This window comes from Hibiscus syriacus, unplaced genomic scaffold, assembly GCF_006381635.1.
Source record: "Hibiscus syriacus cultivar Baekdansim isolate YM2019G1 unplaced genomic scaffold, ASM638163v2 tig00116951_pilon, whole genome shotgun sequence".
NCBI lineage: Eukaryota > Viridiplantae > Streptophyta > Magnoliopsida > Malvales > Malvaceae > Hibiscus > Hibiscus syriacus.
Genome location: NW_024063482.1, coordinates 510,040 through 534,398, shown reverse-complemented (window position 1 = coordinate 534,398; position 24,359 = coordinate 510,040). Strand labels below are relative to the sequence as shown.

The 24,359-nt window shown below is 34.6% G+C and overlaps 2 protein-coding genes across 2 annotated transcripts; both read right to left on the bottom strand.

Moving 5' to 3' along the window:
* Window positions 1-15,747: 15,747 nt before the first annotated feature.
* LOC120188827 lies at window positions 15,748-16,442 on the bottom strand. Its single transcript, XM_039192218.1, has one exon. The coding sequence runs from the start codon at window positions 16,384-16,386 to the stop codon at window positions 15,853-15,855; it is 534 nt and encodes a 177-aa protein (XP_039048149.1). The 5' UTR covers window positions 16,387-16,442; the 3' UTR covers window positions 15,748-15,852.
* A 2,647-nt stretch (window positions 16,443-19,089) lies between these two features.
* Window positions 19,090-19,785, bottom strand: LOC120188716. Its single transcript, XM_039192123.1, has 2 exons — window positions 19,570-19,785; window positions 19,090-19,460 (listed from the first exon to the last, which is right to left on the bottom strand). The coding sequence occupies exons 1-2, from the start codon at window positions 19,698-19,700 to the stop codon at window positions 19,139-19,141; spliced, it is 453 nt and encodes a 150-aa protein (XP_039048054.1). The 5' UTR covers window positions 19,701-19,785; the 3' UTR covers window positions 19,090-19,138.
* Between the last annotated feature and the right edge of the window lie 4,574 nt (window positions 19,786-24,359).

Sequence of the window (24,359 nt, the reverse complement as noted above, 5' to 3'; positions counted from 1 at the left end):
TGAGGCAAATGTGAGTGCATTTTACTTACTCTATATGACATGAGGAAGACTTGCGATGAGTCAACCTCGAATGACTTGAAAATAAATTGATTTCAATTTATTTTATTATATTTCATATTATTTTGTTTGATGATTTCTTATGAATACTTTACTATTTAAATGATATTTGAATGTGATGGGAAATTTAATTGTATGTCTATTGAGATTTATATTGTATTATACTTGATTTTTGTTAATGTTTAAAAAGATTTTGATGAGTGAATGATGTATGATACTTGATTTTGATGATATTTGAAAAAGATTCTGATAGGTGAATGATAAATGATTTAAAGAAAGTGCCCATTGTAAATGCATTGAAAATCATTGGTATAGAGGTGGAGCATTTAGCACGTCTGACGTCTTTGTGACTGTGGTGCTACGATTGATGATGATTTATAACATCTGACGTCTTTGTGACGGTGGTGCTATGATTGATGATGATTTAGCACGTCTGACGTTACAGATGTAACGGTGGTGCTATTTATGTGTATGCTCGTCTGACTCGAATACCTAATAGTCTTAATGGTTTACATTGGGCTATGAAATGAAAAAGTGAAAAGTATATGCTATGAGATGAAAATGGATTATACAAGCTACGAAATGAATTAAATAAATGATACATGCTATAAGAATGAAATAAGAAAGTTCTGAAAAGTGTTTGATTACAAAAGAATATGGATTGATTATTCTGTCTGATATGATTTATTATTATTTTGTGAAAATCATCAGATGATTCTTTTCAGGTTTATGATAAAGTTCATCATGAGATATTCGGTTTGAACTTCTAAAAATTTAGTCTGCTTTATTTTTAATGATTATATATATTTTTGATATTTTCTTTATTTATTCTCACCTTTACTATTACTGCCTCACTAAGTTATACTTATCGCGTGATGATTTTCATGCATAGGGTCTGATTGAGATACGAACGATTTATGAGGAGACTTCCAAGCATCATGTGCAAATCATCTATAATACCAGTAATCAGTAAGACATCATTGAATTTTCTTTTGACAAGCAGTGGCATGTATAATTATGTCAGTAGTTTCTATTTATCGTAGTTATTTTAAATAATTTGTAATAGTAAACTAGAACTACTTTAGTTTATTTTACTTAGATTAGTTTTATCAGTATTTATGCATGAAAAGAATATATATTATGTTATTATGTTTTTAGAAGATTTCACGAAAAGACATGGTTTAGAAAAGTTACTTATTAACAAATGAATTTATTTTCCTATGTCAAAGAAATAATTTGTAATTGAGATATACTTTAAAATAGATTTTTAAAGTTAGATTAAGAGTGTTTTCAAATGAAACAAATTTTTAGGCAAATTCAGTTCAGTAAATGTCTTTAAGTTGATGTGATATCTTTGACTCGTATATCGAGACATATACGGGTTAAAAGTGTTACATCTTAAGTTTCCTCATCTTTTATTTCTTCCTTTGATGATGGTTCTCCAACATCATGTGTAACATCATTTGTGTTTATAATACCTACATCATAATTTTCACAAGAATCATTCCTCGGAAGGGGATTATCATCGAAAACAACATGTATAGACTCTTCTACAACTAAAGTTCTTTTATTAAATACTCGATAAGCTTTAGAATTTAAGGAATAACCCAGAAAAATTCCTTCATCACTTTTAGCATCAAATTTGCCAAGGTTCTCTTTACCGTTGTTTAAAACAAAACATTTACATCCAAAAGGATGAAAATAGCTAATGTTAGGCTTTTTATTTTTAAAAAGTTCATATGGAATTTTCTTCAAAATAGGCCTAATCATTACTCGATTAATAACATAACAAGAGGTATTTGTGACTTCTGCCCAAAAATATTTTGGCAAATTATTTTCACAAAGCATGGTTCTAACCATCTCTTCTAAAGTTCAATTTTTCCTCACAACAACTCCATTTTGTTGAGGGGTTCTAGGTGCTGAAATATTATGGCTAATACCATTAGAATTACAAAATTCAGTAAATCCAAGATTTTCAAATTTAGTTCCATGATCACTCCTAACACTAGTTATAGAGTAACCTTTTTGGTTTTGGATTACTTTTGAAAACGTGATGAATTTTTCTAATGCTTCATCTTTAGTACTTAAGAATAGAACTCAAGTATATCTAGAATAGTCATCTACCAAGACAAATGCATATTGTTTTTACCCAATCTAATAGTCCTAAATGGCCCAAAAAGATCTAAATTGATCAATTGTAATACTCTACTAGTGGATACGTCATTAATGGATTTAAAAGAAACTCGCTTTTGTTTTCCTTTAGCACAAACATCACAGATTTTATCATTATCAACTTTTAGCTTTGGCAACCCTCGAACTAAATCTCCTTGAATTAGTCATTGCAAAACACTCGTACTAGCATGCCATAACCAACTATCATGTTCATCCTTAGCAACTAGGCATAAATTTTTCATATCTATAGAATCTAAATGAACCATATATATGTTTCCTATTCTATGACCAATAAGCATAATCCAATTAGATGCAATGTCAATGACTTTACAACCATTAGTTTCAAACATGACATTGAATCCCTTATCGCACAATTGACTAATACTCAATAGATTATGCTTTAATCCATTCACATATAAAACATTCTTAATTTGTATGGAAGAGGTATTACATATAATGTCTATACCTTCAATGTGACCTTTTGAGTTATCACCAAACGTCACCTCTCCTCTATTTTTGGCGTTGAGCTCTATGAACCGGCTCTTGTCTCCGGTCATGTGTCATGAGCATCCACTATCAAGGTACCATGAGTTTGAGTTTGTTTCTCGTTCCTTGTAGCAATGCTCTTTTTCCTACAAAACATAGATTAATTTCTAATTTTTGGTACCCAAATTCTTTTGGGTCCATATTCATTAGTTTCCAAAATCCTAGTCCCCTTAGGTATCCATTTGTGTAGGATATCATTATCTTTAGTAGTAATGAGTTCTTTAGGAACCCATATACTTCTAACAATTTTTCCATTATATGTTCTTCGGGGACCTCTATGATTATAATTTTTAAAACTTTTTCTAACAAAGTTGGAGTTTGAACTTTCTCCATTTCCAAAACGTTTTGTTCCAACTTTATCAAACGAAGCTTTAAGATCAACAATTTTCTTTTGATGATCATCATGAACTTTTGAAAGTAAGTTATGCAAATCATTGTTTTTCTTTTCAAAATCATCAATTTTGATTTGTAATTCTTTAATCTTACTTTCAAGCTCCTTGTTGGTTTTGGACATAAGACTATTTTCATTTTTCAATTTTGAAATATCATTTTTGTATTTTGAAAATAGAATATTATAATATGAAGTCAACCCATTATAATCCTCTAATAACTCATCATAAGATAAATCATCTAAATCGAATGAGTTAGAGGTTACCTGAGAGTTTTCCCCGATAGTCATCAAGCATAAGTTTGCTACTTCTTGTTCCTCTTCATCGGAGCCTTCTTCATTGCTCCATGTAGAGCCTTGTGCTTCTTCTTTAATTGACCATTTTTCTTTAATTGAGGGCAATCGTATTTGACATGCCCCAATTTTTTGCATTCGTAGCAAATGATCGGGTCCTTCTCCTTTGGTTCAGTTTTGAAGCCTTCATTTCATTTGAATTTTCTTCCTCGGTTGGGCCTCATTAATTTTCTGAACCGATTGGCAAATAATGACATTTCCTCGTCATCGTCATCTTCATCCGAATCACTCTCATCTTTTGTGGATTTGAGAGCAACTACAATGTTTTTCTTCTTTCCTTCTCCTTTGGTGTTTCATCAATATTATCGAGGTGTACTTTATCTTGAAGCATCATTTCATGAGAGAGGAGTGAACCGATTAGTTCTTCAAGGGTTAAGGACTTTAAGTTCTTAGCATCGATGATTGTCGTCTTCTTTGATTGCCATGATTTTGGAAGTGAGTAAACCTACTTCCTCACAAGCTTTTCATTTGGAATGATCTCTCCATATGATTTGAGACCATTGACAATCGTGGAAAATCTATCTGTCATAGCTTTGATGTCTTCATCCGGTTTCATCCTGAAATTTTCATAGCTATGAGTTAGAAGACTAATTTTAGATTATTTTACCTCGTCGGTGCCTTCATGAGTGACTTGTAGTTTGTCCTATATTTCTTTGGCGGTTGTACAAGATGAAACTATTTCATATTCATCTGGTCCAAGAGCACAAAAAATAATATGGATGGCTTTGGAGTTGAGCTGGAACATTCTTGTCTCTCATTCACTCCACAATCTTGGATGAGTGGAAGGTTTGATGTATCCATCTTCTATGACATTCCATGCTCCCATGTCACTTGCTTGAATGAATTACATCATTCTATTCTTCCAATAAGCATAGTTAGCTCCATTGAAGAAAAGAGGCTTGTTGACGGGCATTGAATCGAGAACGAAGTCAGAGTTTGAAGCGTCGGCCATTGATGACTTGAATATCGATGTAACTCTTCTCGAATCGAATCAAGAGGTGATTAAACCTTCAAAATAAGTGAGGCTCTGATACCAATTGTTGAGTTAATCGATCGACGAATATAGCCAAGAGAGGGGGTGAATTGGCAATTAAAATTTCGGTGGAAGCTTTTGTAGAAAATTGAAAATAATTGCACAACGATTTAGAATGATTCGACTTTCTCAACCAAAGTATACGTCCACTACCTTAACTATCCACACTAAGTGTAACATCCTCAATACCGGGTTAGTGATCAAATTGTAAAGTTTTATAATTTGATGACTAAAATAGAAGAATGAAATAGTTCTATGATTATTGGATACATATGATGAAGGTTATTTTGTAATTGTTAAAGGAAATAAAGGGTAAAATGGTCATTTGATCATTTAAGGAATTATATACACGTGGGAAATGGGAGAAACATCCAGAGTTCTCTTCTCCTTTCTTCTTCTTCATGCGTGGGAGAGCAAGGCAAAGGTGAGAGTTTTATTAATTGATTATTATTGGAATTTTAAGTTTGGTTTTGATCTTTAGTTGATGGATAAACATAAGGAAAGCTTGGGTTACAGTAAAAATCAAAGAATGGAGGGGTAAAGAGAGATTAAAGATTTGGAGTTTTTATATGAAACTTTGGAAAAGAATTGATAAGTAGAATTTGAAGTTAAATTTGACTTGTCAATGGTTAAATTAAGAGATTTGGAGTGATAGAATTTGATTTTGAACATATAGAAATTTGATATGATTCTTGAATTACATATGGAAGATAGGATTTTGAGGTTTAAGATGAAATAAATGAATATAGATTGGTTTAAGTATGTGTACTAGAGTTAAGAATGAAAAGGGGATGATATATGAAGTGTTTGAGTGAAAATGAAGTAATTTTCGGGTTGAAAATATGATTTCTGGGCAAGGGGAATCGGTACCCATTCAAGGGGAACCGATACCCCTTCAAACGACAGAATTCCAGAATGTCTTGAGGGAATCGATACCCCCATGGTAGGGAACCGATTCCCCCTAAAGAAAAATGTTAATATTGGTTTAATAAGTTCGTTTAAGTTGCTAGTATCCAATTACAAGGTGTAGGTATTTAATGATTGCCTCAAAATGTACATGTATGTAGATTCTACGCATAAAGCAACTCTGGAACGTTTGGCAAGTAAGATCGATCAAGGAAAGATAACAGATCGATAGTGACTAGTGAGGCCAGGTGAGTGCGTACTATTAGAATATACGTATTGTGTATGGAAATTTGACTTGCGACAAGTCGGTTTCCCATATGTTGAATATATGATTGTATGATTATGTTTATATTACATGCATATGTTTAGTTGTATTACATGTTAGGTGGTATGAATTTATATGATATGTGTTATATGGCAATGATTTATATGATAACAAGAGAAAGGATATAAATTACATGAGTTAGATATATATATATATATATATATATATAGGAATTGTATAACCAACTTATGAGATTAAATGAAAAGTGAGATAAGTTAAATAACATTGATTTATAGGGCAATATAAGAATGATATATAAGGAGGAGACATTGACAGAAGTGATTATATGAATATGTAAATAAGTTATATGGAGAGGATATATGAGCGGAAATGAACATATACATGAGTCATATGGTAAAGATTTATGAATCTATAGGAAAATGTTATGGGAACTATGTGATGATAAGTTATGAGAAAATATTTATATAGGTAACAAGCTATGTGATATACTTGGTGTATGAGAATCATATGAGAATAAGAGATGACAATGAGTTACATGCCAGATGAACACAAGAGAAGTGTTATAAGCTACGTGACAGATGATTATGAAATCATACGAAAAGTGACATGTACATGTGAATACATGTTAATGAAATAAGCTATGTGAACTAGTATAAATAGTATATGTGATTACATAAGTTATATGATATAAACATGTGATATAAGATATAAGCTAAAGAATTATAGGATATGAGATAAGACAGACATATGTGGTTATAAGAGACATGATATGAAAAATAGGAGAAAAGGAAAATGTGATATGTGAAAGTGAACTATATATATATATGAATATGAGAAATGATATAAGCCATGTGACATGATCTATATGACTACATGAATATGCAATATGTGGTACAAGTGATATGAAATGTTATAAATGATAATGCCCATGTTATGTGATATGAGAGCTAGGGGTATAGTTGGCATGCCAAGAGTCGAGGGTTTACCTATGTTCTACGGAACATATGGACAGTTTTACCTATGTCTTTCGAGACATATGGACAGTATACCTATGTTCTAAGGAACATATGGACAGTTTACCGAGGATCTTTATGACCTCTGGACAGTTACCGAGGATCTTTATGACCTCTGGATAGTTACCGGGGTCTGTGTGACCTCTGGATAGGTCCTTCGGGACATTTATATGAGCTGTGGTGACAGCATAGTGGTGCACAACCTTAATAGACTCACATATCTACAGTTCTCACAGGTGCACATGGGCTAATAAGAGATAACATGGAATGTAATGTATAAGATATATGTGATGTATATACTTAGGGTGATATGTCATGTGTTGCTTGAATTATAATGATGTTGATAAAGATAATAATATACATGGGCAATGCAATTAGAAGACAAACGAAAAGTGAAAGTAATACAAGAAGATATGTTGCGTGTGTGTATGACATGATTATATATATTGTTATCATGCAATAGATACATGCATATTGAGATGTCATGATTCAATGGTATGAATGCACGTTCATGAATTTATTGTTATATGTTTAATTATTGCCTCACTAAGTCAACGACTTAGCGTGTGATTGTTTCACACGTAGGTTTCGAGAAGAATAAAGAGTAATGCGGAGCAAGACAGGTCAGTTCTCCTTACCAAATGTCAGATCAGAAAATGTATGTACTGTTTACAGAGTGTAGTTGGCATGTAGTCTAAAGATATAAATGGTATGAACTCTGATATCTGTTGTAAACGTTTTGAAGTAATTTAAATGTTATCAAAGTTTTAAAATTACTCACTATTTTATACGAATAAATGTTTGAAAAGTCAATGTGACACTTCGGACTCGTATCCGGGTCGGATACGGGTTGGGGTGTTACATTTAATGGTATCAGAGCTATGGTTTAGCCGATTCTTGGCATAAATCGAAGTCCAAAGTGTCATAAAAGATGTACATGCCAACATATATTGAAAAATTTCTGATCTGATGGTGTAAGGAATAGGCTGTCTTGCTAATAGAATAAGAATAGTTTAATACAGTAGAAATCCGATCGTGATAATTTCGAAGTAAGTGAAAGGCGATATTCCTGATTGTGATAGCTATTCACTTGCCCTGGCCAGGCAGGATGAAGAGTGGACACCTCAGGAAATGCCTAGTAAGATCAAAAGTTGATTTCAGAAAGCTGAAATCGTATCTGAATAATGATAGGAAGTTTTCATCGTTTGGAATCGGAAAAACGATATAGAGTTATTATGTGGATAAGATAGAATATGATATTATAAGATGAAAAGTACTGGGATTATAAGATTATAAGATATTGTCAGGATATGATAACCAGATCTGCAATGGATCTGGATATAGTTGCATATTTGGATTATAGTAATGTGGTATAGTAAAGGAAAAGGAAGTAAGAATTTGTATATTTAAGTAAAGCTGAGGATTGATAAGAAGAGTTTGAGAATGTGTATATCAATGATCAGATTATAAGACACAGGAAGTCAGAATGTTGAGTTTGAGCAAAAGAAATTTCAGGATGTATGAGAATTAAGGTGAAATTGATAAATTGAGTAAGCAAATGTTGAGATAATTTAGATTGGAAAGAATGTATATGATTGGTATAAGAGGGCTTGTGCCCTAGACTGAACAAAAGTTATTATCTAGCTGTCAGAGTAAAGGTGCTAGAGTTATAAGATTAGAGAAAAGATATAGTGGAGTTAATTGATTATGATGTGAATTTGAATATAGTTGTATATTCTGAGCAGATAGCTATGATGTAGAAACAGAGATAAGTATTTGCATAGAACCTTCAGGAAGGAAAATACAAGTATAAGAAATGATAAAGAATGAAGTTATGTATAAGAAATGGGTTATCAGAGTAATGAGGATGCAATGAAGATTGATACATAAAGATGAGTATAAGTGATAAGACAAGAGTATGTGAATATGAAAGGAAATATATGATTTATGTATAAGGAATAAGGAGTAAAGAAATGAAAGGGATTGATTTAAAAGAATCAGATACGATAAATATGGAAGTACAGAGGACAGTTTTGATATAGAGTGATGAGATGAATGTTATTGTCAACGTGATGAGTGACATTATATGGAATTTTAGAAAGGTCAAAGGAAAAATGCATAATCGAATGAGAGAAAAGACAACAATGGATTGGTATTACTGGTTATTGCTTATATGATAAACAACAGAAGATGAAGGTATAAACGAAAAAGATAGTCGAAAAACTAAAGGATTAAAAAGTAAGTTTCTGATGATGACAAGAAAGAATAAGTCAGGGAAGCAACATAAGAACATTAGAAGATGTGTTCCTATTAAGATGTGCAGTGAAAATTCGAGGACGAATTTTCTTATAAGGAGGGGAGATTTGTAACATCCTCAATACCGGGTTAGTGATCAAATTGTAAAGTTTCATAATTTGATGACTAAAATAGAAGAATGAAATAGTTCTATGATTATTGGATACATATGATGAAGGTTATTTTGTAATTGTTAAAGGAAATAAAGGGTAAAATGGTCATTTGATCATTTAAGGAATTATATACACGTGGGAAATGGGAGAAACATCCAGAGTTCTCTTCTCCTTTCTTCTTCTTCATGCGTGGGAGAGCAAGGCAAAGGTGAGAGTTTTATTAATTGATTATTATTGGAATTTTAAGTTTGGTTTTGATCTTTAGTTGATGGATAAACATAAGGAAAGCTTGGGTTACAGTAAAAATCAAAGAATGGAGGGGTTAAGAGAGATTAAAGATTTGGAGTTTTTATATGAAACTTTGGAAAAGAATTGATAAGTAGAATTTGAAGTTAAATTTGACTTGTCAATGGTTAAATTAAGAGATTTGGAGTGATAGAATTTGATTTTGAACATATAGAAAATTTGATATGATTCTTGAATTACATATGGAAGATAGGATTTTGAGGTTTAAGATGAAATAAATGAATATAGATTGGTTTAAGTATGTGTACTAGAGTTAAGAATGAAAAGGGGATGATATATGAAGTGTTTGAGTGAAAATGAAGTAATTTTCGGGTTGAAAATATGATTTCTGGGCAAGGGGAATCGGTACCCATTCAAGGGGAACCGATACCCCTTCAAACGACAGAATTCCAGAATGTCTTGAGGGAATCGATACCCCCATGGTAGGGAACCGATTCCCCCTAAAGAAAAATGTTAATATTGGTTTAATAAGTTCGTTTAAGTTGCTAGTATCCAATTACAAGGTGTAGGTATTTAATGATTGCCTCAAAATGTACATGTATGTAGATTCTACGCATAAAGCAACTCTGGAACGTTTGGCAAGTAAGATCGATCAAGGAAAGATAACAGATCGATAGTGACTAGTGAGGCCAGGTGAGTGCGTACTATTAGAATATACGTATTGTGTATGGAAATTTGACTTGCGACAAGTCGGTTTCCCATATGTTGAATATATGATTGTATGAGAATCATATGAGAATAAGAGATGACAATGAGTTACATGCCAGATGAACACAAGAGAAGTGTTATAAGCTACGTGACAGATGATTATGAAATCATACGAAAAGTGACATGTACATGTGAATACATGTTAATGAAATAAGCTATGTGAACTAGTATAAATAGTATATGTGATTACATAAGTTATATGATATAAACATGTGATATAAGATATAAGCTAAAGAATTATAGGATATGAGATAAGACAGACATATGTGGTTATAAGAGACATGATATGAAAAATAGGAGAAAAGGAAAATGTGATATGTGAAAGTGAACTATATATATATGAATATGAGAAATGATATAAGCCATGTGACATGATCTATATGACTACATGAATATGCAATATGTGGTACAAGTGATATGAAATGTTATAAATGATAATGCCCATGTTATGTGATATGAGAGCTAGGGGTATAGTTGGCATGCCAAGAGTCGAGGGTTTACCTATGTTCTACGGAACATATGGACAGTTTTACCTATGTCTTTCGAGACATATGGACAGTATACCTATGTTCTAAGGAACATATGGACAGTTTACCGAGGATCTTTATGACCTCTGGACAGTTACCGAGGATCTTTATGACCTCTGGATAGTTACCGGGGTCTGTGTGATCTCTGGATAGGTCCTTCGGGACATTTATATGAGCTGTGGTGACAGCATAGTGGTGCACAACCTCAATAGACTCACATATCTACAGTTCTCACAGGTGCACATGGGCTAATAAGAGATAACATGGAATGGAATGTATAAGATATATGTGATGTATATACTTAGGGTGATATGTCATGTATTGCTTGAATTATAATGATGTTGATAAAGATAATAATATACATGGGCAATGCAATTGGAAGACAAACGAAAAGTGAAAGTAATACAAGAAGATATGTTGTGTGTGTGTATGACATGATTATATATATTGTTATCATGCAATAGATACATGCATATTGAGATGTCATGATTCAATGGTATGAATGCACGTTCATGAATTTATTGTTATATGTTTAATTATTGCCTCACTAAGTCAACGACTTAGCGTGTGATTGTTTCACACGTAGGTTTCGAGAAGAATAAAGAGTAATGCGGAGCAAGACAGGTCAGTTCTCCTTACCAAATGTCAGATCAGAAAATGTATGTACTGTTTACAGAGTGTAGTTGGCATGTAGTCTAAAGATATAAATGGTATGAACTCTGATATCTGTTGTAAACGTTTTGAAGTAATTTAAATGTTATCAAAGTTTTAAAATTACTCACTATTTTATACGAATAAATGTTTGAAAAGTCAATGTGACACTTCGGACTCGTATCCGGGTCGGATACGGGTTGGGGATGTTACACTAAGGATTTTCCACAAATTCACTAATTTGTCTTTCTTTTGAGGACAAAGAGTAACCTTACAAATCCCTCAAGAATTATACCCTAAATTCTTGAGAACACCCTCTCCCAAAGAGAACAATACAAATTTTGCAAACTTACAATAAAATCCTCACAAGGAAAGATGTTTGCACAATTCTAGAACAAATAAAGAACACTCAAGAATAATAAAATTGAGCAAAATAAGTGTTCTTGAAAGCAAAGATGAATATTGAATGAAATTTGGCTTGAAATTGCTCAAACTTGAGGTTTGATGCTTTCTCTTTGATTCTCTCTTGATTCTTGATTCTTATTGTTGATCAATGGCTCCCAAGCTTGTTTAAATACTTCTTCAATTGATTCTGAACGTTGGGGATGATTAGTGGAGTCAAGTGTAAAATTCAAATATTTCGACCGTTGGAATACTTAGTGCATCAGTGCACTAAGGGTGCATCGATGCATAAAATGCATTCGATGTTTTAAACAAGCCTGAGTGCATCGATGCATGGTCTGTGCATCGATGCATAAAATGCATTCGTGTGACAGACATACAGTAATGCTTCAACCATGCTTCGAAATTCACGAGCATTTCCAAGTAGTTCTCTGGTATCTCGTTGGAGTTTGTTAGACAGAATCATAGGAGTGCTGGTAGGTGTAGCTTTGACATGTCAGTATTTTCTAACAACTCTAAAACAAACTTATTCTGGAACATGACAGTGCTCTTGCCTCTTGACTTATGTCGATGATTAGTGTTTCTCTCTTGCCTCAGTTGTTGGTGTTGAGTATGTGGTGGTTGTTTGGAACACATTTATTCAATTCTTTGCCAAGAAATCCACAAAAACGGTGATGAATTTGCACTATGAGTTGCAATCACTGAGGAAAGGTGATGATTCGATGTGTGTGTATCTCACTCGTATTAAGGAGGTTTGTGATGCTCTTGTATCGTGTGGCAGTCCGGTTTCACACGTGGAGCATATTGTTAGTATTTTGAAGGGTTTTCCAAGAGAGTATCAATCATTTATGGTTGTGATCATGTCTAGCCTAGATACACTTCTGCTTGATCGGATATACTCCATGCACACACTTAGTCTTCCAACATTCTTCCTTGACAAGAGAGGAGCACTAATCGTCGACAGAAGCCATGAGGCAAGAGCACAGTTTTAAGCCATGAAATCTTCAAAGGCCTCATTAACAACATATGCATCGTTAGCATCAACGATGAATTCAGGTGGAACCGACATCGTACCATTGAGAAGCCGCTCCATATGATGACTACGCACCGTAAGAAGAATTTGTTGCTTCCAAAGAAGGAAGTTTGTCTCATCCAAGACAACATTGACTTTCTTATTCGTGAACATGGCGATCAGCGATGACTCAAGGAAGACGCAACAAGAAAGCAGAAACCCCAGAACCCTTAGCTAAAGATACCATGTTGGGAAATACGAGAAATATGAAAGCAATTATATCTTCATTTTTCATCATTTAAGTCTGCTGAGTTACATTGCTTTTTAGCACTCAATTGCTGAATCAAGAAGTAATTGAAAATTGTTAGATTCAACAGTCTTAACCGTGCTGAGCTAACAACCCTAGGTTTAGCTCATCTACAGCACAACACACCCTAGAGAACGTAAGTCTGCTTGAGTTACACCATGCACGCCATGCACACACTTAGTCTTCCAATATTCAAAAAAAAAGATTGAGAATGTCGTCATTGTTCCTGCAAAATTTAATTCGAAATAATCGATTAATAAATTGAATACCAATAATTATACCAAAAAATTAATAAAAAGCCACACGGCATTTTAAAATGTCCACTACATATCAATTAGACAACGGCTAGTTAATTTCTTTTCTCACACTCACGAATTAATTATAATGTCATTCTAATCCACATCAAAGGCAAGGGATTCCGTAGCAGATTTGGAGTCGTCAATAAATATATATAAATTGAATTATAATTTCATAGAATGAAACTTGATTTTCTCAACGCAATCATTGTGCTACAATGAGATTATTTTCTCAAACAATACATTACAATAAAACATGGAACCACGCACGACTCAACTTTAAGGTTTATATTGTTTTTATCATTATTTTTATTTCAATTCAATTATAAAAATGAACTTTGAATTTTACTGCAATGTAAGCACTGGATCGTTGAAATCTAAACTACATTATGATATGGGTGAATCTTTCTTTCAATGTAATGATGTGGCCAAGATGGTGTCTTTTTTATGTCTCTATTAATGCTGAAAATAAAGCGGCTTAGATTTTAACAGTCTAGTGCTTATGTTACAACAAATAAAAGTCTAGATTTATAATGGAATAGAAAAAATTCTGTTGTAAAAACGATCATCCAGCTGCTCTCAATCTAGTGTTGGGGGCAATCTACTATTTTACCTCCCCCTTACCTCATTACATATGGGAACAAGTGACAACCATTCTGTTGTAAAAATGATATGACCCTAAAATTAAGCGGTATTTGATGTAATTTATCCTAAAAATTTACAATTGACTGATTGGTTTAAAGAATTAAACGTTAAATATTTTAATTAACTTCTAATGTTCGAATTCACACCAAAGTTGTATCCTATTTCTCCATGTTACTTCGGTCTTCTCGTCCTCCATAGGCTAGGACCGTTTTGAATACTGTGGTACCTGTTGTTACACACGCCGAAAATGTTTATCTTCTTACTGAGTTTACTTGGGACGAGGTGTATCATTCTTTTCGCCAAATTCATCCCAATAAAGCACAAGGTATTGACGACTTACCTGCAAGTTTTTTTTTGGCTCATTTTGGCATGATAGACGATATAACCTGCGTCCTGCGTGACTTTTGGTGGTTCAGGCGTCCCACAGAGCGAGTTGGGCCTCTTCTTGCTTGGTCGACGCTTTGCAGTTCGAAACGAGTAGGTGATCTTGGGTTTGGAATTTATAACGCTTCAATCTTGCTCTCCTCGGTAAGCAATTGTGACGCCTCCTTCGCCACCCTAGTAGCTTGGTAGCAAGTGTCGTCTCTGCCAAGTACTATCTCGACGGTGGTCTCTTTGGGGCTCAATTAGGGGCTCGACCTTCTTATGCTTGGAGGAGCGTTTTCCAATCTAGGGCTTCTCCGCGTTCTGGTTTTTATGATCGTAAGTCATCACCGATCTTTTTTTAGTATAACTATCTTTTACTAAAACTCCTATTATGGTGACTATATACGCATTTCTAAAAAAAAAATTAGTTGACCCTGTCCCATATGTAATGGGATAAGGGGAAGTTAAGATAGTAGACTGCCCCCAACGCCAGATTGAGAGCAGCTTCTGTAGGAGACCTCCGAATTATGAAATGCCCTCCGTGAGAATGAATCCCACGACCCCAAGGTTAAGAGTCGTGTGCTCTACCAACTGAGCTGGATGGTCATTTCATATATGCAGTTCTATAATATGTATTAAATGAAAATTGAGCCATGTTTAAGTTGGTTTAGTTATTTGTATAAACCATGTAAAGTATGACTTTGTATGTTATGATCTTTGAGGTTTAAACATACTATCTTGCTATAGTGGGTAAGGTTATGACTTATATATGTCAACCCATGAAGAACATGATAAGTTTATAGATGAACATGTCTAATTCGTGATGGTGATCATGTTTGAGGTTTATATGTTTGCTTTATTTATGTTTTCTGACCGCCAATATTAAACTCTTTGCAGATTAGCTCCTAAACTATGATATTGCTTAAAAGACTATCTGATAATCCAATTTGAAGTTGGATAATCACTTCCATAGATAATTTTTGTGACTGATTCAAATCCTTCAAATTTTTCATAGATTTGTTTTGTTCTACCTTCTCCCAATCTTGGACAACCATGATAATGAGATTCTCGAGCTTTGAACCTTGGCAACACTTTTTTAAAAATTTGATTATTGTTGTCAACAATTCAAAAGTTGAATTCTGATATGTTTTACGGTCAAGAATGAAGTTCCTATTAGGCAATTACTGTTGTATTATTTCAAAAAATAAGTTTAAGTATTGCTTCACTTCAATTAATGGAACTGACAATTTCAAGAAAAAGAACATCTCGAACCATTACTTGAACAAACCATTCGTGTTTCATAATCTTATTACGTGATGCTTTTCAACATTTAATTTTTAAATGTTAAATTGTTTAGAGACTTTTAAATGGGATTGGTTGACTGTGACGTTGGACTCTGGCATTGTGGTTTAGACAGACAGGGTGAAGTATGTAATGGCTGATTCCTTACAGATAAAAACCAACAAGCGCTACAAATTACGTGCTATAATTTCCTGACGCTCCATTTCAGCTCGGAAACTTGCAATAAATTCCTCAGCTTTCGCATCTATTCCATACAGCATGGGCGACGACAATCCTACAGATTTCTCAGCACCATGCTTTTCACCTTCATTGCTTGTTCCCGTCTCATCAATGAGCTTCTTCCCATTCTTCTCCTCTAACGGTTGCTGCTGAATATACCCCACCACTTCACTCACCGCCGCATCTTTAAACAGCTTATCTATGTAAACCGGCGCCGCCGCTTTATTCCCGGAGAGATAGTAGCGTCGGTACCCAAAAGGAAGAGCACTACGTCTCTTCTTGCTCTTAAACTGAAGGCGTTGTGGCCTTAGGAAAAGTGAAGGGCGTGTGGAATTGGAAGCAGGTATTTGCAGGCGGGTATTGTTGTTGGGTTTTTTGATAGCTTTGGATTTGTGAAGCTTGTGTAGTCTGGTTTGGAGTATGGAGGTGAAGCATTTCCATGCCTTCTTGGCTGGAGGAAGCCTTATTCTCAAGCAAGACATGAACAAAGAGATGGAAACAATGGGAGGAGAGATCTGCAAAACAAGAGAGGGTTTAGATTATAAATCGGGTAACTTCAACTTGTCATGTGATTCGTATTCTTTAACTTTGTAGCTTTATGGGACTCGCTTAGCTATTACGCTATTTGCTTGATGCAAGAAATATTAACCGGGTAAATTATACTGTGTATCGTTTAACTATCTTTTCTCTTCTATTTTAATTATCAAAGTTTAATTTTTTTAATTTAATCATTAAACTTTTGAATTGCACTTGTTTTAATTACTCAATCGTTTAAATTATAAAATATGAGATACATGAATTATTTTATTATTATTTATTATTACATGTCATTGTATCAATATTTAACACCAAATAAGATTTAAAAGAAAAAATAATTAAATTAAAATCCCAAAACCTAATCCTAATTCTTATCCCAATCCCAAATCCTAGATCTAACCAACCACCCAACCCTCACCGGCCGCCCCATATTGTCTCATCCTTAAACCCTCATCAACCACATCAAATTCTCATCGATCCCACCCGCATTATCATAACCCTAAAGTGCTCATAAACCATCACAAACCTTAAACTCTAAACTTTTATTGACCTTACCATCACAAACCCCACAATCTTTATAAAAAAAAACCCTAAGCCCCAAAGTTCTCGAGTTCTAATACATCTAAGTCTCTGATCGTAGATCGCAACGGTTAAAGCATGAAACGTCTAGTGGAGAGTAATATATCTTAATTGAATAACAATCGGACGGTGAAAGGGACGCAAATCGAGACTATTTGATTCGGGCTTTAATTTAGTTTGTGTTGATTTTAGGTTGGTTTCACTTACATCTAAACCAAAGGATTTAAAAAAGAAGATGAAAAACTTTATTTGACACTAGTATCAACATGATTGGTAATCGGAACACGACAACACACAATGATGATGGTATCAACACTAGATTTGTGGAGTTTGAGTAATTTTTTGATTGATCATACAACATATTCACGTTCATAAGAGTCAGGCGAGTTTGGTTTGATATTTTGAGATTCATTGACCTCCACCGACAATGGGTAGAATGACGACCAATGTGGTGGTCAAATTCTGGATTCGTTTATATTGAGAGAGAGAAAATGAGAGGAGTAGGAAGAAGAATAAGAAAAAGAAGAAAGAAAACACGAAGGAAAATGGAAAAAAATTATAGGGAAATAAAGCGATGTCGTTTTATATTAAATTTGGTCTTATGTAGGGATCCAAAATGATACTATTTTGGTGTAAGTTTCCATGTCGTAGCGTAGTTAATTATTTAACAATGGTGTGATTAAAACGGGAACAATTCAAAAAATTAGTGATTAAATTGAAAACGTTTGAATTTTATGAGAAGATAAACGAGTGACGAACATCTTAGTTTACCCATATTAATAAGATAGTGGAAGATTGGTAGTTGGAAAGCAAACTTTATTTATTTATTTAAGGTTAATATAGCAGCTTAGATCCTAAGCTAATTCAACCGACAAGTTGGGAAAAAAAACATTCTTCTTATAGTTAATTAATGGTTAAAAAAAGGCTTTAGTTGAAATTCCACGAATGTATGTTTAATCGGCACAAACAACATTTTTGCTTGCAACCCACTTGTTGGTTCAAAAGATTCTCATATAGGTTATCTTGCCTTTGCATTTTCTCTACTTTTCACAATATACCTCATCCAAGTTGAAAGTATCGTAGCAGCCAAGGCCCACTCGTCATTGCTGATAAAATGTTGGAGAGCATATCATTTTCTTTATATCTACTTTCATAAGACTAAGTTGTAATTATTGTTAAGGTACATAAGTATTAAATATAAGAAAAAAAATTGAATTATTACTTTTAATTAGCCTTAATATAGCTCCTCCTGCTAATATGGGAGTAAATGAGCAGAACATTCGATAAATTGTTCTTGAATCATTCGTATAAAATTCGTTTATATTCATTTGGTAAGCTAAATAAATAAATATAAATAATTTTTTATGTTTATTTAATAAACGAATAAACACAAATAGAGATATGTTTGGTTTGTTTACGATTACGAACAAATTCGTTTATCGACTCGTTCGTTTATGATCATGAACAAACTTATTTATTTTTTATTTTTTTACATTTTAAAATTGATGATTATATGAACTAAATTAAACACATGATGAGATTTGAAGTTTAAACTATGAAATTTAAGGATTTTAAGCAATAGTGGTATAATTTTGTCATTTTTAATTGGCAAATAAACATGTTCGCGAATACTAAAGGAACAAATGCGAACATCCTCAAAATTAAATAAACAAAAATAAACATAATATTAAAAATTTAAACAAACACAAACCAAACATAAACAATTTAAACAAACAAAAGAATATGAATATTAATTTATTAGTTCAAGCTAAATTCATTTACATCCGTACTACTACACAAAAACCGTCTTGTAATTTCCAATATCTGTGTTGTTGGCAAAGAAAACAATACTCGCAGTCTCCGCAGTGCCGGCTCCAGATTTCCAGAAGCCGGTCCTCTCACCGAATGCAATACGTAATGAACCTAATTGGAATAGAAGAAACCATATGCACCGTTTGAATTAAGCAAAAACATTGAGAATTAAGCTGATTTTGAGTCAGAGGAAGCTGGAAGAAGCAACAATTTTATGTTTCAAATGGTCCTTCAATACCTTGAAGAACAGTCATACAACATTAACCAAGACTATCTTCCCCTATGGCTTCAATAAACCCATTAGTACTAAATACAAGCATCATTAGCAATGAAAAAGCGTTGGGTTAGGCGTGCCGCGGCACCTTCTGAGACCAACCCTTGAATCATCAGAGTCTTCACTTCCCACGCCGAGTAAGGGAACCCTTTCCTCGCGTACGAGTTCAGCAAGGCTGCACTCGCCTGCTTCACCAGTTCATTGAACACGTCCCCTTCTTCATTCACGGCCCTTGTTTCAAACAATGTCATATCGGATCTGAACCGTTCACTCGCCCTCGACCTGAACACCTTCGATACCGTCGATCCATATGGAACCATCCTTGGCCCAGCCTCTCTCCTGCTGCTCCAGAACCTGAGGATAATCAACAGCACTCGACATTATGCATCCCCAAGAGTCAACTCGGTGCCATAACACACTGAGCTGTGAAAAACTGAAACAAATAAGCATTTGATGTTCTTACCGAGGAGTGCATCTTCCTCGGGTTCTAGAGTAGAGAAACCCAGAGTGTGATCTTAGAGTTGTGGTCGTAGACGCGGCTGCAGAGTAAGAAAGGAAGAGTCGACTCAGTACGAGAGAAGTAGCCATCTTCATAACTTGGTTGGAGGGGCTAGAAAACTTCCATTGTGAGGGACGAACCGAACGGCTTTTTGGGATCTGATGAGGAAATTATTTGTCGGGAAGTGCCGCCTGCTACTACTTCAACCTTGTTTTTTTTTAAGGTATATTTCATAAATATATCGATATTTAATGTGTACTGTAGGATATGGAATTGTTTTTGATAGTCAACGAGATAATTATTTGGTTGTAGGATATGTGGATTCAGACTATACAGGTGACTTGGATAATAAAAGATCTACGACAGGGTATGTTTTTACTCTTGGTGGAGGACCTATTTGTTGGAAGTCTACTGTTCAATCTGTTGTGGCTCTATCTACAACTGAAACTGAGTACATGGTAGCGGCTGAAGCTGCAAAAGAAGCTTTATGACTCACTGGTTTAGTGAAGGAGTTGGGTGTTCAGCAAGGTGGAGTTCAGCTGCTCTGCGATAATAAAAGTGCTATTCACTTAGCTAAGAATCAGGTATATCGTGTTAGAACTAAGCACATTGATGTACGTTTTCACAAGATCAGAGAGTTGGTTACATCTTGAGAGATTTTGTTTTAGAAGGTACACACTGATGAGAATGCCGCTAATATGTTCACCAAGCCAGTTACAACAGACAAGTTCAAGCATTGCTTGGATTTGTTGAATGTTTCAAGTTGTTAAAGAAATAAGGTAACCCAACCCACATTGAATGTTTCCTAAGGGGTAGGATATTCGCCAAGGTGGAGATTTGTAAGGTATGGCTCATAAATCCCGCAGTACGGTATAGGGTTAATTTTGTAATTATGTACCAGGGTTTTCTATTATAAATAGAGATGTAACATAAACCTATTATCACTGAATAAAATTTTTTTAGTGACGCCTAGACACCGAGAACGTAAGCACATTGTCGAACCTTATTAAAATTCTTGTGTTCTTTCGTTTACTTTATCCGATTTATCAACATTTTCAGTTCAGACTTGACCGACTGGTCTTTACTTCACGTGGCTGCAGTTTTCGAGATGGATTATTTTAAGAGAAAATCGCCTCAGTGACCAAAAATGCCTTATAATATACGATTTTAACCAACTTTTTTTGGATTTGCCAAAATGACCAACAAAATCGCAACGCGAAATAAAAATCGCAACGCGATCCCCAGAATCGCAAACCAGTTTCCAAAATCGTAACGCGATTCTTGACAATCGCAATGCGATAGTACAAATTCGCATTGCGATTTTACAGAATCGCAACGCGAATATGAAAATCGCAACGCGAACACATAAATCGCAACGCGAACACATAAATCGCAACGCGTATCCGTAAATCACAACGTGTATCCGTAAATCGCAACGCGTATCCGTAAATCGCAATGCGTATCCGTATATCGCAACGCGTATCCGTAAATCGCAACGATAATCAGTAAATCGCAACGAGAATCTGTAAATCGCAACGATAATCCGTAAATCGCAACGAGAATCTGTAAATCACAACACTGAAATTTTGGGTATATAACTACGCAACAGCAGCAAATCATAAACTAAATCCCTAAATCGCAACTCATTCCATCTCCATCTATCACTCTCTCCGGCGACATCCGTTCTTATATCCAACGACATCCTTCCCAATCCGGCAACAGGTTTTAGTTTCGCAGCTCGTCTGTTTAGTAAATTAATTTACAACCATGAAATCATCTAATGCTGATCATGTTTGGATAGATTTGTGTTTTGGAGGGTCATGGGATAATGTTCATGGTGTTTTACAATATATGCCTTTACCCATGAATCTTCAACTAAAATTGTCTTTACAAAAGTTAACTTATGAAACTCTAATGCTACGTGTTTCAAATAAATTGAATTTAGAGCCCCTAAGTGGATTTAGGCTATCTTATCAGAGAAATGGTAAAGTTTATTTGTTAACCGACAATGAAGATGTTGAACGATTCATTGCTTACATTAGTGTTTCACAAGATGATGTTACATTGTATGTTGTTGAACCTAGAAGTAGTATTGTTGGGTCAGTAGCGGGTAGTAATCAACTAAGTTTTTCTCAAAACCCACAACCTTTCTCTAATCCAAATCCCAATCAACTTTCAGCACCAAATTCCGGTTTTCGTATTGACCAGTTAGACGATGATGAGCCAACAGAAAAAATTGTGAGTACTAGTCAGTATTCGAAATTTGGTCTTGGTCAATATCCGGACTTTGATATTGGTCAATACACGGATTTTGATGATGTTTCAGAAGAAGAAACAGACCCTGCGTGTAATGATTTTGATATTGGTCAATACCCGAATTTTGATGATGAAACAGCCGTTGTCGAAGAATGTATTGTTGATGATAATGAGGAGGAAGTTACGACTGTGAATGAACATGTTGAACATCCATTCTGTAATTCATATAATCCTGAAGAAGAAAAAGAAGAAGAAAAAGTCCCCGAAGAAAAGAAAATGCCACGGGCGTATAACTGGAATATGCCAGAATTACTTCAGATACCGGAAGAAGAGTTGGTAAAGAAAGCAGTTGATTGTTACACAAAAGTTATTCGTATCAAGAAAGATGATTGTTTTGATACAAAGGAAGACTTGAAGATAGCTTTGTATACGAAATGTGTGGAAGATGGCTATCAACTAAAAGTTAACAAATCAAGCAAAGATCGTTTCGAAACAAGGTGTATGATTGACAAAAACTGTACGTGGCGTATGATTGCAAAGAGAATAAAAGATTGCGAAGTGTTTCAAGTTAGGACTTTTATTGATAAACATACATGTTCAAGAACCCAAGTTTTCCTCACCATAGACAGGCAAACAAAAAGGTGTTGGGTGGTTTTCTGGCTGAGTTAATGTTTTTGAATGGCAGGGTATATCGGGGACATGAAATTATGACTGACATGAATGCTCGATTCAAGATTAGTATATCATATTCTCAAGCTTGGAGAGCCAAATGTTATGCCTTGGAATTGTTGAGGGGGTCGCCAGAAGCATCGTTTGCCCAACTGCCGGCTTATTGTCACAATTTAAAGCTGAAAAATCCTGGGTCGGTAACTCATATCAAAACAGATAGAGATGGACACTTTGAGTTGCTGTTTATCGCCATTGGTGCTACGGTTAGTAAATCAATATAATTTTGTTGACTCATTTTTGTTAGTTACATGCATTTCACATTTAAATGATTATATTTCTTGTGTATATTATTTTGTAGATTCGTTCGTTTATTACTTGCATGCGCCCAGTTATTATAGTTGACGAAGCACATTTGAAAGGTCGATACCTTGGAGTAAACTTATTAGCAGTAGCCATGGATGCTAACAATGGGATATTGCCAATAGCTTACGGGGTTGGCAAATATGAAACCTCTGATTCATGGACATGGTTTATGGGCATCTTAGGGATTGCATAGGTCCTATTAGCAATCTGACAATCATATTCGATAGGGCAAACTCAATTGACAACGCTGTTAGAAGGTGTTTCCCAGATGCTTTTCATGGACTTTGTGGTGTTCATTTGTATAGAAATCTAAAATCAAGGTCTGCTGGTATAAAAAAGCACAAATGGACATACTGGAAGGCTGTAAAAGCTTATCGGGAAGTGGATTTCAATAAGCATATAAATTGTTTAAGACGTGTTTTGCCTCAGTGTGCTCAAACACTAGATGATGTCGGGTTTGAAAGATGGTCAAGAGTACATCAACTTGGAGCAAGATATGGTTTCATAACGTCTAATAGTGCAGAATCAATCAACGCTCTAAGTCGTCATTCCCGGAAATTACCCATTACTATGTTAATGGAGATTTTTCGAGCCTCTATTCAACAGTGGTACTACAAGAAAAGAAACCATGCAGGTATTATTTCTTTGAATTCGTAACTTATCATATTTATATATTTTACTAAGTATTGTTTATTTAAATTTACAGGAACATTGGAACATCGTGTTACACCATGGACTGAAAAAAAGATAACGAAACGTGTTGTGAAGTCAACGTCATGGAGAGTTGAACCATGTTCAAACACTTTGTTTCAAGTACTGGATAATAACTTAAATGGGCTAGTCGATCTAAATGCAAAGACGTGTAGTTGTATGAAATGGCAAACATCTGGTTATCCGTGTGGCCATGTTATAAAAGTTGCTCTTCATCTAAACCAAGATGATTCAAGCGCATACGCTATGGATTGCTACACTACAGAAGTTTATCGACAGACTTATGCCGAGATTGTCTACCCTATTCCACATCCTTCTGAGTGGGACATACCAGATGACTTACAAACAGTTTTGCCACCAGCCATGGACAGAAGGCTACCTGGCCGAAAAAGTCACGATCGTATACCGTCTAAGGGTGAAGAGAAGAAGAGATCGATATGTAGTCGGTGCAAGGAAAGTGGTCATACAAGGTTGACATGTGGATCACCAGTGCCATCAAAATCATCTTTTCCTCTACCAAAATAGGATCCTCATCAAAATCCAAAGCTCATATGGTGTCAAGCAAAAGGCAATCATCTTTAAAATCCCAATCACAATTGGCTTCACCTTTTGGGACTGTTAACTTAGGTGATTTTTAAATGCAAACGTTGTATTATGTGGATTTTATGTGTGAACTTTTAACATTTTCAGTTGAATTAATGACTCAGGCCAACCATTTTGACTAAACCAACTCTTGTTATTCAGTTGTTATCACT

Bases quoted from the DNA above. Each gene is read 5' to 3' on its own strand.
- LOC120188827 (XM_039192218.1), bottom strand. From the start codon at position 16,386: ATGTCTTGCTTGAGAATAAGGCTTCCTCCAGCCAAGAAGGCATGGAAA.
- LOC120188716 (XM_039192123.1), bottom strand. From the start codon at position 19,700: ATGAAGATGGCTACTTCTCTCGTACTGAGTCGACTCTTCCTTTCTTAC. The intron at 19,461-19,569 runs GTAAGAACATCA...GATTATCCTCAG, and splicing joins CGAGGAAGATGCACTCCTCG to GTTCTGGAGCAGCAGGAGAG.